General features: G+C 35.5%; 2 protein-coding genes across 2 annotated transcripts in view; both read left to right on the top strand.

Annotated features, from left to right (window-relative positions):
- The first annotated feature begins 170 nt into the window (after positions 1–170).
- gp1bb (glycoprotein Ib platelet subunit beta) lies at positions 171–5638 on the top strand. Its single transcript, XM_051904493.1, has 3 exons — positions 171–269; positions 1730–2081; positions 5036–5638. Exons 2-3 carry the CDS (start codon positions 1741–1743, stop codon positions 5319–5321), a joined length of 627 nt encoding a protein of 208 aa, XP_051760453.1. The 5' UTR covers positions 171–269; positions 1730–1740; the 3' UTR covers positions 5322–5638.
- Positions 5639–5879: 241 nt separating this feature from the next.
- dhx37 (DEAH (Asp-Glu-Ala-His) box polypeptide 37) overlaps positions 5880–14212 on the top strand; it is a 19393-nt gene continuing 11060 nt past the window's right edge. The window contains 12 exon segments of the mRNA XM_051904454.1: positions 5880–5934; positions 6384–6551; positions 8292–8458; positions 8557–8669; positions 8753–9116; positions 10063–10211; positions 10292–10384; positions 12319–12415; positions 12796–12909; positions 12989–13067; positions 13070–13089; positions 14183–14212. The exon segment at positions 14183–14212 is cut by the window's right edge and continues 85 nt beyond it. Coding sequence (XP_051760414.1) covers positions 6446–6551; positions 8292–8458; positions 8557–8669; positions 8753–9116; positions 10063–10211; positions 10292–10384; positions 12319–12415; positions 12796–12909; positions 12989–13067; positions 13070–13089; positions 14183–14212 — 1332 coding nt within the window. The 5' untranslated portion in view covers positions 5880–5934; positions 6384–6445.

Raw genomic sequence — 14212 nt, 5'->3', positions numbered from 1 at the left:
TATTGTTTGAATACGGAATGTGAAAATGTGGTGTAGTTTTTAAGCATGTTTCAGATACTGGATGATTCTTGTGCCCTTCATTCACTTGGAGTTTAAACTGAGCGCAAAGGAAAAGCAATTAAGAAGTCCCAGTATCAGAGAAAGTGTGGCCCACTTCCTGTCACGTGTTCTTCTGAGGGGGTGGCATGTGTGTGTCATTTTATCAGTGTGACCCAGCTGTGTTTGATGCTGTAGTTTTAAGGCTCCTTCAGACTGATACTGACACGCTGGTAAGAACTTTACTTTTACTTCACTCAAAATTAAGTTCATCTCACATGTAAACAAATTATACATTATATGCATACGTTCTATAACTTAAATATAATTTATTCCTGATTTATTTAGCTGGTAATGACATATTCATCCAATATCACGACCTATTGGGACCCTCAGTGAACTAAAGGGGTGTTAAACACACACTGGTATTTAAGTGAATAATACATGTTGTTGGTCAAAATGAGATATTTAAGTAAAATAAGAAGGAAATAAGAAGGTTCAAATGCTGTTTTATACCAATTGTTTAATGTGGAGGAATGTACAGGTATAACCGACTTTTATTATTACTTTATTTTACAATAAAATAAAAAAATAGATCAGAAAGAGCTTAATTGCGAAGTGTACTTGCACACACAAGGAATTTTTCTTGGTAAATGAAGTATCCAGTGCACACATCCAAATATAACAAGACACATGATAATAAAATTAAAGAATAAAATATAAAAATGCATGAAGACACCGCTAGGCTGAGACAGAATAAACATATTTACAGATGTATTTAGAGGCGCCTAATAATAAAAAGCAATGTTTACAGTTAATGTGAATAAAATATAACAATAATAAAAAATACAATTTTATTTTATTAAAAAATAAAATAAAATACCGTGGTGCTACTACACTGTAAAAAATATTTCCTTTTGTCAAATCAATTTAAATAATTAATGTGGTTCAGATAAAATAATATTTAGAGTTTCTGTTAATCGCCTTCATTGTATAAACTCAATTTTTTAATTCCAATGAACTCAAAATTTTAAGGTAACTTAAACTTTAAGTTAAACCAACTATAACCAACACAGTGTACAGTATATACATGCTTTTGTATTTAATGATCTTTTATTTAATATAAAAAACACCATGACATCACCATGTCAAAATATGGTTTTGCAATATCCAGTAACATTTTAGCATTTGTTTATGATAAATTAATTATATTTAATTATGTATAACATTGTGTTGTAATTCAATATCAACCTAAAGTGTGCATTAGATTTGTACATAATGTATTTTGTCCTCTACATTGGCCATGAAATGTTTGTATCATCCTGGTACTTTTTTTTTTTTTAATCTTTCTCTTCCCTGCTCCCTTTGCTTCCTTTTTTCCCTCCTGAAATTCCAGATAAGCTCAATCATTTGTCTGTTCAGTTTTGCACTCCATACATGGTACCAACAAATATATGGACACTTAAAGGATTAGTTCACTTTCAAATGAAAATTAGCCCAAGCTTTACTCACCCTCAAGCCATCCTAGGTGTATATGACTTGTTTTATATGGCTAATTTTCATTTGAAAGTGAACTAATCCTTTAAAAATGTCAATGTCATTGCATTAGATATTTATTGCACATTATCATTCACTGATGAAAAGACTATAACCAGGACCATGTGACTGATGTCTCTCATGTCTCTCTCTGCAGTGTGTGCTGGTATGAGGTGTGCTGTGCTCATGTTGAAGGTTTTCCTCTCATTGCTGGGCATTGAGATGATCGTGGCTCAGGCTGCTTGTCCTCTGGTGTGTTCCTGTAGTGCCGGTGTGATCGACTGCAGTAACCGCGTCCTCACCACGGCCACGCTGCCCTCCGCCTTCCCTCCACACACCGCTGAACTCCGCCTGAACGACAACCACCTGACGGCTCTGCCCAACGGCCTGCTGGACTCGCTGCCCGGCCTGCGCCTGGCCGTTCTCCACGGCAACCCGTGGTCATGTGACTGTGGCATCCTTTATCTGAGAGGATGGCTGCTGAAACAGGGAAATGATGCTTCGATACAGTGAGTGTGCACAAATGAAACATTACAGAGGACCTATTATGCTCTTTTTCAAGGTCTTCATTTTGTTTTTGGGCTCTACTAGAATAGGTTTTCATACCTGAATGTTCAATAAACACATTATAGAAAAGTAAAAAAGTAACATTGCATTACTTAATTTTATGGAAAGTAATGCATTACTTTTTCTCATCTGGGCTGGACTTGCTTGTTTGTTTTTGATAAGGAAAAAACAACAACAAAAGTTATATTTTTGGCAAAAGTCCTTTCACACCAAAAGAGACATGAATAATCCTCGGGCTGAAGGAAATGCATATTTACACCTGTACAGTAGAGGGCGCAGCTCAAACAAACCTTTCAGCTGTGCTGCCATTCTGGATTGCAGAAGAAGAAAGTTCAGCAATAAAAAAAGTATTTTGTTGTAAATTGAAAAGTAATGCAAGTTGCTTGAAAAAAGTAATGTGATTACATAACTCACATTACTTGTGATGCGTTACCCTAACACTGGTTGCAACACGTTCTATGAAGCCCCTCCTTCCAAAAAGCACAATGTGCTCTAATTGGTTGGCTGGACCAGTGTGTTGTGATTGGTCAACCGCTTCCGGCTTGTTTGGGAAATGTCACGCCCCTTACCATAACTGTGAGTTTCAAGGTTTCAACCAAGCGACAACCTGCCCTCGTTTCTCTTGAAGCCAATACGGAAGTGACTTAAACTGCAATTCATCGACTGGCCACTAGGGACAGGCTCCAAAAGAGAGCAGAATCCCATAGACCCCCATGTTAAAATGCCCAACTTTACAGCAGAAAAAACATGTTTACAGCCTGGTACACATTGTGGTTTTGGTCTATATTGCTAATTTTGCCCTTCATGACAGCTGTGAGGAGGATGAATTTTTTTATAAATCATCCGTTTAAATTATATTAAGCCTTAAAATTCTGCATAATTAAGGACGTGGCCACTTGATTGACAGGTGGATTGCTGCTGCTGTCACCACTAGCCTTTTGTCTGCTGCCGTCACGTCACCTCAGCTCCACCCACGTCTCGCCTCTTTACCCATTTTCTGTTATCCGGGAGCGACACATGGTGACACGCTGCCAAGATGGCAATGGCTAACTTTAGGTTTCAAAAATGCTCTTCAGAAACCTACGGGTAACATCACGGACACTACGTCCATATTTTTTTACAGTCTATGGTTTCAACACACTACTAACTCAACCAGGCCCTGCCCCTTTATTTTGCGTATACTGTGGGCAGGAATTATTTAAATTAGGAATATGGTGAAGTGTTCGTTCCCGAAAGAAAACTCAAGACTACAATGGAGGCGTTTCAGGGAGTTCAGAAACAGTGACACTGATGTAGAGAATAACTCCCACTGGAGGGACTTTGTGCTTTGGAACTTTGCAGAACTTTTTCATGTTCACGTAGCAACAGTACACACTAAAGAAAGATGAGCATGTAAAAAAGCATATTGGTCCTCTTGAAAGAAAAAAGAGACAAACACTACAGTCAAATCTCATTGTTTTTTCATTCACTGGTCAGTTTTGAGATTAGGGGCTATTTTGATTCCCTAACATGTCTTCTTTAAGACTATAGTGGAAAGCAAAACCATTTAAGTGTTTATTTTATTACACTATATCTATTTGCACCTGTAGATTTCTAATACAATACATACGTTTAAAGGCTGTTTCTCAAATTGTTTTTTTTTTAAATTACACACTAAGACAGAAATCTCTACTTTGGTACACTGAAAAAAAAAAGGTAACTTAAAAACAGTAACATCTAAATTAACTGATTTTATTCAGTCAAAAAATAGTATTTAACAATGTTAATTTTTACAAAAAAAAAACTTATATTTTTATAAGTTAGGTAGAAACAGCTCTTTAATATGGAAGCTTGTTGCCGCCACTGAATAAAAAATAAAAAAGTTATAATTGATATATAACTTTTTTCCCAGAATTGCATGATATAAACTCGCAATTGTGAGAAAAAAAAAAGTCAGAATTGTGAGATAAAATGTCACAAATACCTTTTTTATTCTTTATGTAGCGGCGGAAACAAGCTTCATAGGCTACTTTAAATTACAGGTTTACCAATTTTTAAAAAGTATCACTGGATCAAACTGTCCAGATTTATTCCAGTCTATATTCTGAAAGTTAAAGATTCTTTTCTTTTTATAACATGATAAGAAGAGATATCCAAAACCCCCTCTGTAAAAAAAAAAAAAAAAAAAAAAAAGTCTAATATGTTAACAAAATGAAACAAGAATTTTGAACCTGGCTCTCTTAAATGTTCAGAATGTTCTGGAAATGTATGCAAATTAGTGCATATTTAAACTATAGCCTATAATTACTTAATGTACTAAAAACATATTTAAATCAGTTCATGTGAGTACAGTGGTTCAATATTAATATTATAAAGCGACCAGAATATTTTTGGTGCGCCAAAAAAACAAAATAACGACTTATTTAGTGATTTCAAAACACTGCTTCATTAAGCTTCGGAGCGTTATGAATCTTTTGTGTCGAATCAGCGGTTCGGAGCGCCAAAGTCACGTGATTTCAGCAGTTTGGCAGTTTGACACGCGATCCGAATCATGATTCGACACAAAAGATTCATAACGGTCGGACGCTTCATGAGCAGTGTCTTGAAATCGGCCATCACTATATAAGTCGTTTTTTTTTTTTGGCGCACCAAAAATATTCTCGTCGCTTTATAATATTGATATAGAACCACTGTACTCACATGAACTGATTTAAATATATTTTTAATACATTAATGGATCTTGAGAGAGGAAATGTCATTGCTGGATATGCAGGCCTCACTGAGCCATCGGATTTCAACAAAAAATCTTAATTTGTGTTTCGAAGATGAACGAGGGTGTGGAACGACATGAGGGTGAGTAATAAATGACATTATTTTCATTTTTGGGTGAACTAACCCTTTAATGTTTGTGTTTCAGGAACGTTACCTGCAGTTCTCCTGCTCACCTACGGGGGCGCCGGGTCGTGTATCTGGCTGAACAGGAGATTTTGGAATCGTGTCGTTATTGGCTGTGTAATTTGGCTCTGGCCTCTCAGATCAGCCTCTTCATCTTCATCACAGTTCAGGTCCTCCTGCTGGCCTCTGTCATCCACTTCCTCCGGCGGTTTGAGCGGCTCACGCGCACGGCCGCAGAGACCTTCACGGCGGATGATGATGTGACCCAGAGTAATGAATATGTCATGTTAAAAGACAGGAGCATGTAGACCAAGAGCAAACAACTGTGTTCATTTCATCGTAATTATTTTGCACACTTCATTTTTTATGATCACATAAAGTGTGACTTCTTTAAATATACTTTTTATTGCCTTTTTGCATACTTTCTTCAGCCATGCAAATAATAAATAAATAAAAATGCTTAAAGCAGCTTAGTATTACCAAATGTAATGTTTACTGTAAATTAGGCTACCCTAACTGAGGAAAATTATGAATAAATCCTTTTCTTTTGTACTTGTCTTTGTAAAATTGCACTCTTTTGTAAAGTGATCCACTGGTCAAATGAATTAAACAATTTTGGTGCATATTTACAGGTGTACGTGTATGTTTGTGTGGTTTTCTTAATCCTTTTATTTTTATTGCTTCCAACTCATATTATTTTTAAAATGGTCGCAAAACAAACAAGGCACAATATTTTTCTTGTCTTCTTTACAAAAGTTCGTTACAAATATAATATAATATAATATAATATAATATAATATAATATAATAATTGAAATGTTTTTCTCAGTGAAAATCGCACATGAATCCCGGAACCTTTTATCGCTGATGAAGCGCGTCGGTCTCATTTTAATGTTACACAACATCACTACGGGACCGACACGTGAGTTTTTACGAATTTGTTACTGTATGATGAAAAGGTTATAATTATTTTTATGCAAATAAAGGACGTAATGATCCTTTATCAATATCGTGTATGTTTGATAAGTAGAGCCTTTCCAGTGTCAATTATTTTGTAGTTTTTAATGAATGTTAATTTGTCAGCTGATCTCGAGCAGTGTAAACATCCAGCAGAACACGAGCAGTCATGATAACATAATCTCTATATTTGACATTATATCACAGAACATGCTGGAATTAGCTCAAAGGAGTGGTAAAAGATGAGACTGTCAGCAGTAACTGGGGTGAAACTCACAAAAACATGTCCAGTCATTTATATATCGATGCCACATTTCGATTTCACCCCAAAATTAAAACACGAATAAAATGAAGCCTGTTTATAGACCATTAATATTTTTGCACGGTTGACTTTATTTTTTATGACACTTGCAGAGTTTCTTGTGAAATAAGCCCGTTCATGTTCTTGACAGATTCTGGACCTGTAGAGTTCTGTCATGGGCAGATTAAGAAAGAAACACAACTGGAAAGGCAGGCAGCAGAGCACATCTGTGCAGACAGCTGCTGTACACGGACAGACTGATGTGCAGGTGGAGATAGAAGGTAAGATGCATGCTTGAGCATAATCTCTGCAATACCAGTTAATATTAGGGATGCAAGAAGAAGCAGAAACCGTTCATTTAAAGGGATAGTTCACCCAAAAATGAAAATTCTGTCATCATTTACTCGCCCTCAAGTTGTTCCAAGAAACTCATACAGGTTTGTAACAACATAAGGGTGAGTGAATGATGACAGAATTTTCGTCCAGTAAAAGGCATGGAAACATGAAAAAGCAGCATGCTTGCAAAATGATCTTAAAGGGATAGTTCACCCATAAAAATGAAAATAATCCCATGATTTACTCACTCTCAAGCCATCCTATGTGAATGGCGCTCCTGATTTTGAAGTCCAAAAAAAGTGCATCCATCCATCATAAAAGTAATCCATACAACTCTGGACGGTTAATAAAGGCTTTCTGAAGTGAAGCGATGAGTTTTTGTAAGAAAATTACCCATATTTAAATCTTTATAAACTAAAATAACTAGCTTCCGGCAGTCGTCAGTCTTCCTGGAGTCATATGGATTACTTTTATGATGGATGGATGCATTTTCTTGGACTTCAAAATCAAGAGTGCCCCATTCACTGCCATTATAAAGCTTGGAAGAGCCAGAATATATTTAATATAACTCAGATTGTGTTCGTCTGAAAAAAGATAGTCATATACAGCTAGGATGGCTTGAGGGTGAGTAAATCATGGGATAATTTTCATTTTTGGGTGTACTATCCGTTTAAATGCAACAAAAAAGGCTTACGGCAGTTTAAACAACCAAACTTTGTATTTACTGTAAATTAGCCTTACTGATGCTTTCTTTTGGACTCGTCTTTTTGATCCACTGGTCACAATGAATTAAACAGTTTTGGTATATATTTACAGATGCATGTGTTTTATTCATTTATATATTTATATGTTTCATTCATTTTATTCATTTATATATCAAATTCTTTTTATTGCTTCCAATGCATTAAAAATAATTTAAAAACTGGTCACAAAACAAATCACAATTTTCCATTATTATTGTCATTATTATAATTTTTTATTATTAAGTTCTAGTGTTTCAAACACAATTATTATATTATATTAATTATAATAAAGATTTTGGAATGTTTCTCTCAGAAAAAAATCAGTTTTGACTGCAGGTAAACAGGAATCAGCATATTAATCTGCACATGAATGTAGATGATAATGATGAATAATATATTAACTGATATTTACATCAGAGATTTAAATTTTTAGAAATATTATAATATTGGTAACACTTTACAGTACGGTCTCATTTGTTAACATTAGTTAATTATTAACTAACAATGAGCAGTACATTTGTTAAAGTATTTATTAATCTTTGTTAATGTTAGTTAATAAAAATACAGACATTCATGTTAGTTCACAGTGCATTAACTAATGTTAACAAATACAACTTTTAATTTGTTATAATGTATTAGTAAATGTTAAAATTAACATGAACTAAGATTAATAAATGCTGTAGAATTATTGTTAATTCTTAGTTCATGTTAACTAAAGTTAACTAATGAAACCTTATTGTAAAGTGTTACCATAATATTAATAGAATTTGTTTATAATATACTACAATATGCTTTTTTATTTCAATTTTTGGCCAAGTATGATGGTGTACGATGGTAAAGTACTGTAGGAGTATCACACCGCAGCTGTAGAGCTTGTTTTTGTGTATTTAGTGTGTCTGCTCTCTCACACATGTTATTATTGTGTAATGTGATTCTGTGCAGATGGAGTCATGCTTAAAGGAGTAGATGACTGTAACGCTCTTGTTCTTCCTGCCACCAAAACCAAGAAACAAAAAGTAGAACGTCCCGTGCCCAAGAAAAAAGCCCTGACAAAGAAACAGAGGAAGAACCTGGAGAAAGTTCTGGAGCTGAAGGAAAAGAAAGCCCATGTAAGGAGAGAGAGAGAGTCTGAGATTGATGTGTCTGCAGTGCTTAATTAATGCTGTTTGTTATTTATAAGTGATTTTATGTTTCTCAATCTCCACAGAGAGCAGAGATATTATCTAAACTAGCTGAAGTTCAGCTGCCCGAGTCAGAGCTCAAACTGCTGTACACCACCTCTAAACTCGGCACTGGAGACAAACTCTACCAGACCAAAGAGTGAGAGATCAACCTATACGGGACTTCTGAGTAGTTGATATTGAAAATCTGTCATTTTGCTCATTTGTGTTTTCTGCATGCAGATCTGGGAATGAAGGTCAGGAAGGAGATTCATCTGCTGTCAAGATCAGCAGTTTGAGCGGAGCGAACAGAAAGAGAAGAAGACAGGTGGATGATGATGATGAGGAGGAGGAAAAGAGATGTGAGAAGTCAGAGTCATCTGAGGAGGATGATAGTGAGGGATCAGACTCATCTGAGGAAGACGAGGAAAAAGCCCCTGAGGAAAAACCCACAGAAGAGGAGCAGGTGCTGACAGAGGAGGCGAAACAGAAAACGATGGATGTTACAGAAGAGAAGAAAGAAAAAGATGTTAAAGAGGAAACGCATAAGAAGGAAGACTGTAAACCTGCTGTGTTTATTCCTGTGGACCGACTTCCGGAGATTCAGGTACAGGAACCAGACTGATTTAAAGTCAGCATGAAACGGAAGTCTTTTCTTCTCTATTGTGACGTATATTAGAGTGAAACGGCATCTGGAACAAGAAACAAATGTAGTGCGGGACTTGATTTTTCCCATGGGAAATTAATTGGATGATTTGCTATTGGTGGATCTCATGTGAGTGACAGGTTGTCCCGCCCTCACGTGTGTATATGACTATCTTCTTTCAGGTGAGCACAATTGGAGTTTTATTAAAATATATCCTGGCTCTTCCAAGTTTTATAATGGTAGTGAATAGCGCTCCTGATTTTGAAGCCCAAAAAAGCACATCCATCCATCATAAAAGTACTCCACACGGCTCCAGGGGGTTAATAAAGGCCTTCTGAAGCAAAGCGAAAAATATCCGTATTTAAAACATTATAAACTAAAATAACTAGCTTCCGGCAGACAGAAATCAGGAGTGCCATTTACTACCATTATAAAGCTTGGAAGAGTCAAGGTATTTTTAAATATATCTCCGATTGTGTTCGTCTGAGAGAAAAGATGGTCATATACACCTAGGATGGTGAGTAAATCATGGGGTAATTTTCATTTTTGGGTGAACTATCCCTTTAATTATGCCTTAGGTGCAATGTACTTATTGTGTTCATGTTGTATTGCAAATCGCTTGTGCTGCTATTGAGGTTGGGTATGGGTTAGGCACAGGTTTAGTGGTATGGGTTGGTTTAAAGGTGTAATTAAAGAGGTATTTCTAAATACAGTGTAAGTATAATGTAAACATGTACACAGTAAGTGCAATTAATTTAAATGTTAGTAAATGGTAGTTAAAGACATTTACAATAAAGTACGACCAAGTTTTTGTCCGATTTTGTTTTATTTACCTGTCTGTTCCAGTTTTTACTTGATTTAGCTCTTGGTTTTGGATTGTGGGTGTAACTCTTCATGTGAATTGCAGGAAGCTCGTCTGAGGCTGCCGATCCTGGCAGAGGAGCAGGTGATCATGGAAGCGGTGAGGGAAAATGAGTGTGTGGTGTTGTGTGGAGAGACGGGCAGCGGGAAAACCACACAGGTGCCTCAGTTCCTGTATGAGGCGGGATACGCCAGGTAATGTTGTAACCGGTGAGCCGCTGTCTGTGTATAATCTGTGTCGTCTGCGTCTCACTGTTTATTTCTCTGTTTCTCAGCTCTGGTGGCATCATTGGTGTGACGGAGCCCAGGAGAGTGGCGGCTATCAGCATGTCTCACCGTGTCGCCACAGAGATGAATTTACCCAGCGGGTATGACATCTGTGCTGTAAAGAAATGAGCCGCAAGAGGCCGTACAGCGATCTTATCATGGTTAAGAGGTGTTGGGCACAACATGAGCTTAATCAAATTAAAATCCCTATACCGGACAGCCTTGAGTGGCTTATTGCTTTTATAAAACTGTAACAACAGACTAAATAGGGCTGGGTATTGACACAAATTTCATGATTCAGTTTCGATTCACAAGCTTGCGATTCGATTTCGATTCAATTCGATATCAATTATTTTGGATATATATCAGAGACAGTGCATGGCAAATTTTCTCGAGGAAAAAAATCTATACATGGGTGTCAGTTACATTACTATTACTATTAATATTGAAGGTTAAAACTGATTTGTATAACACTTAAATTACACTCAAGGAAGTTTTTATAATAATAAAGTTAGAATACTAACGAATGACTAACGAATTATGGTCACTGAATATGTTTTTTTTCTGAGGTAAATGTGACGTTACTTGACATTGTTTACAAGCTGTTTCATTGACGTAATTTCTGAGGTTGAAACACCGATTGTGCAATTACACAAGACATGATACGGATTTCGGGAAGTTGTACTCTATCTTTTAACATAACTTCAGTTTCATATTCATATTTATTTTGCGTTGTAACTGGTATTAAAGCGGAGGAGAGGATCAGTTCACGTGCGCTTCGCGCTGCCGCTTCGCGCTGCCGCTTCTCTTGTACTGAGGCGCTACAACGATCTGTCACGCCACATTAAATAGCGCCAAAACGGTATTTATTTTTTGAATTTTGTAAGAAAGTGGACATAATTTGAAATCTGAGACTTTGTTTCATATCAAAAGTAACAAAGCACAAAGATTATTGTGATTTATTGAATGGGAGGCGAGCTACAATGTTCCGTTTCTTCATCAACTGAAACAGGATAGACTAATCGATTCTTGGGATTTAAGAATCGATTCGGTTCGTAAAAATGAGAATCGATTAAAATTTAAAAATGTATATATATATATATATATATATATATATATATATATATTTTTTTTTTTACCCAGCCCTAATATTTAATGTATTATCAGACTAAATATATGCAGATTATTATTATTAACAGTAGTAGTAATAATAATAATCATCATTATTATAATTCTTCATTAACCTAAAGTTACGTTGTAAAAATTTAGATTTGGCACATATATAATTCAACACGTGGTTACAAGTGTATGTATATGCAAATGCTCATCAAATCATATTTTAGAACCAAAACTATTCATTTTAGAATAGTCAATATGAAATCATAATAGGCTTTTTACTTTTTACTCATTATGCACAATTCCTCAAAAATAATGATGCATTTTATTATCTGTGCATATCTGAATCAAACTTAATGTAAATTTAATTTAAATAAACTTAACATATTTTGAAATGTAGTTTATTTATTGAAGCTGAATTTTCAGCATCATTACTCCAGTCTTCAGTGTCACATGATCCTTTAGTAATCATTCTAATATGAGAATTTGCTGCTCAAGAAACATTTCTGTTTATTGTCAATGTTTTTGTGGGAACTATGATTTTTATTTTCAGGATTCTGAAAGGATAGTTCAAAAGAACAGCATTTATTTGAAATACAATCTTTTGTAGCATATTAAATGTCTTTTCATTTTTTGTTAAATAATAGAATTAATTTATTAAAAAAAAAATTACTGGCCCTAAACTTTTGAGCGATAGCATATTATGACAGCATTTATCTATTTGCTTCCAAGTTGCTATGTAGCCATTTTTTAGGGTTTAAAATAGATCTGATGTTGACTTTAACCTGCTCTGTTAAGCCCACCGTCCTGTTGCGTTTATGCGTAGTTATTTTAGACCTTTTACAAACATCCTGCATGATGTCTGAGCAGCTTTAACGCCAAACTGAAGTAACTGAAATAAGTGTGTGTGTGTGTTCAGGGTGGTGTCTTATCAGATCAGGTATGAAGGGAATGTGACAGAAGACACAAAGATCAAGTTTATGACAGATGGTGTTCTGCTGAAAGAAATTCAGAAGGTAACACATATGGACAAGCATGCACCTCACATATATTATATGATTATTAACCTGCCTGAGTATAATATAGTGAAATTTATAGACTAGATTTTTTTGCATTTTTCAAATTAAAAAGGATGTCCCTGGATGTTCTCCAAAGATTTTGCTAATAATACAGATTATTCAGTATATAGATTTCACCAGGGGTCAAATGTCAAGTACATGTGATGTGATCTTATGTGTGTATGTTTCAGCTAACCTCTATGTTTGTTTATCAAGTAATAAAGCAAAAACCCCCAATATTAAATGTACTATAGAACTAAAAGTGTGCCTGTATTGCTGTTTGAACATGATGCATCTCCTTTCTCTTAATATCCATGTCATGATGCGTGTTTTTGCAGGATTTCCTGCTGCAGAAGTACAGTGTGATCATCATAGATGAAGCTCATGAGCGCAGCGTGTACACAGATATCCTCATCGGCCTCCTGTCGCGTATCGTCCCGCTCCGCAACAAGGTAACATGTATGAACATGCGTGATGGTCAGGTTCAAGCTGTGTGTTGGGCGTGTCTGTAATGCGATCTGTCATTCACAGAAAGGCTTACCCATGAAGCTGATCATTATGTCAGCGACGCTGCGTGTGGAGGACTTCACTGAGAACAAGAGGCTCTTCGCTCCCCTCCACCGGTCATCAAGGTGTCTGATTCATCTATGTTCTTATTTTTCTATAGTGCTCATGTCATTATCACATGTCAGATGAAGGCATGATAATATGTCTCTGAAACATGAAAAAAAAAAAAAAAGAAATTTCTGTCATCATTTACTCACCCTCATGTCGTTCCAGTACTGTATGCATTTCTGGCCGTTTTTTTATTGCCCTTTTTTGCATCACATATTTTAGTAATCATCATAAATTAGGTATCATTCGAAAGCTTAACTCAGAATTCTTCCTGTGAAAACCATTTTGAAATTGGACATTGCCTTACAATGGAAACGGTACTTTAAATCCTTTTAGCCTGCTCCTCCTCCTAGTGGGTGTTATCATGTTTCATATTACAAAAATTATTTGAACTACTTAATCAAAACTTTTCTAATCTTGACAAAACACATATCGTCGGAAAGGTCTCAAGCTCCCATATTTTGCATCAGTTTTGTGATAGAAGTGATATTTGGAAAGAAATTTATGAATTTGTTACAGGAGATTGCATCAAAACAATTTCAATGGAATGTGTGGGACACCCAGTGGCTATTTTTGGTACAACGCCTAAACAAAATCTCTTGGGAACTTCAGTTTTTGTGATTTAACTTCAAATTTGGAACACGACTTGGTTAGACATATGGCTGTGATTTTATATAAATTTGAGTAAAAATTAATTTGTAAAATATATATTTTCTATAAAATAAAAAAAATTGTACAGTACATTTGATTTATAGTACATAAAATCTTTCATGCTTTCAGTTTTTGAAGTGCTTCACTTCAGCAACAATCTGCTGAGTGCCTTCTTTATAACAAGACCTAGAACTATAGGTCTATATTCCAAAGCATTCTTGATTTACAATATAAGTTTTCATGTCTATGCTCAAAAAAGCCGGGTGACAGTTAAGGGATTAAAAAACATTCCTTGAATATTATTATTTGATTCCCAACAAATAACCAAATACTAGTGGGAACCAAATACCGCTGTTAGGTAAACATTCTGAGTTTGTTTAAGACTTCTAGATACAAATGAATTTGTATGATCAAGATATGATCAACATATGACTGTTTTAACTCTGTACGCGTCTATAGGTGGAGGCCCGTCAATTTGCGGTCACAGTT

Source organism: Ctenopharyngodon idella, chromosome 8, assembly GCF_019924925.1.
Source record: "Ctenopharyngodon idella isolate HZGC_01 chromosome 8, HZGC01, whole genome shotgun sequence".
Classification (NCBI taxonomy): Eukaryota; Metazoa; Chordata; class Actinopteri; order Cypriniformes; family Xenocyprididae; genus Ctenopharyngodon; species Ctenopharyngodon idella.
The sequence above is the reverse complement of the archived record's forward strand: the minus strand, read 5'-3'. Positions and strand labels throughout refer to the sequence as shown.

Coding starts and splice junctions, on each gene's coding strand:
- gp1bb (XM_051904493.1), top strand. CDS start 1,741: ATGAGGTGTGCTGTGCTCATGTTGAAGGTTTTCCTCTCATTGCTGGGC. Junction 2,082..5,035: donor GGAAATGATGCTTCGATACA/GTGAGTGTGCAC, acceptor TTTGTGTTTCAG/GAACGTTACCTGCAGTTCTC.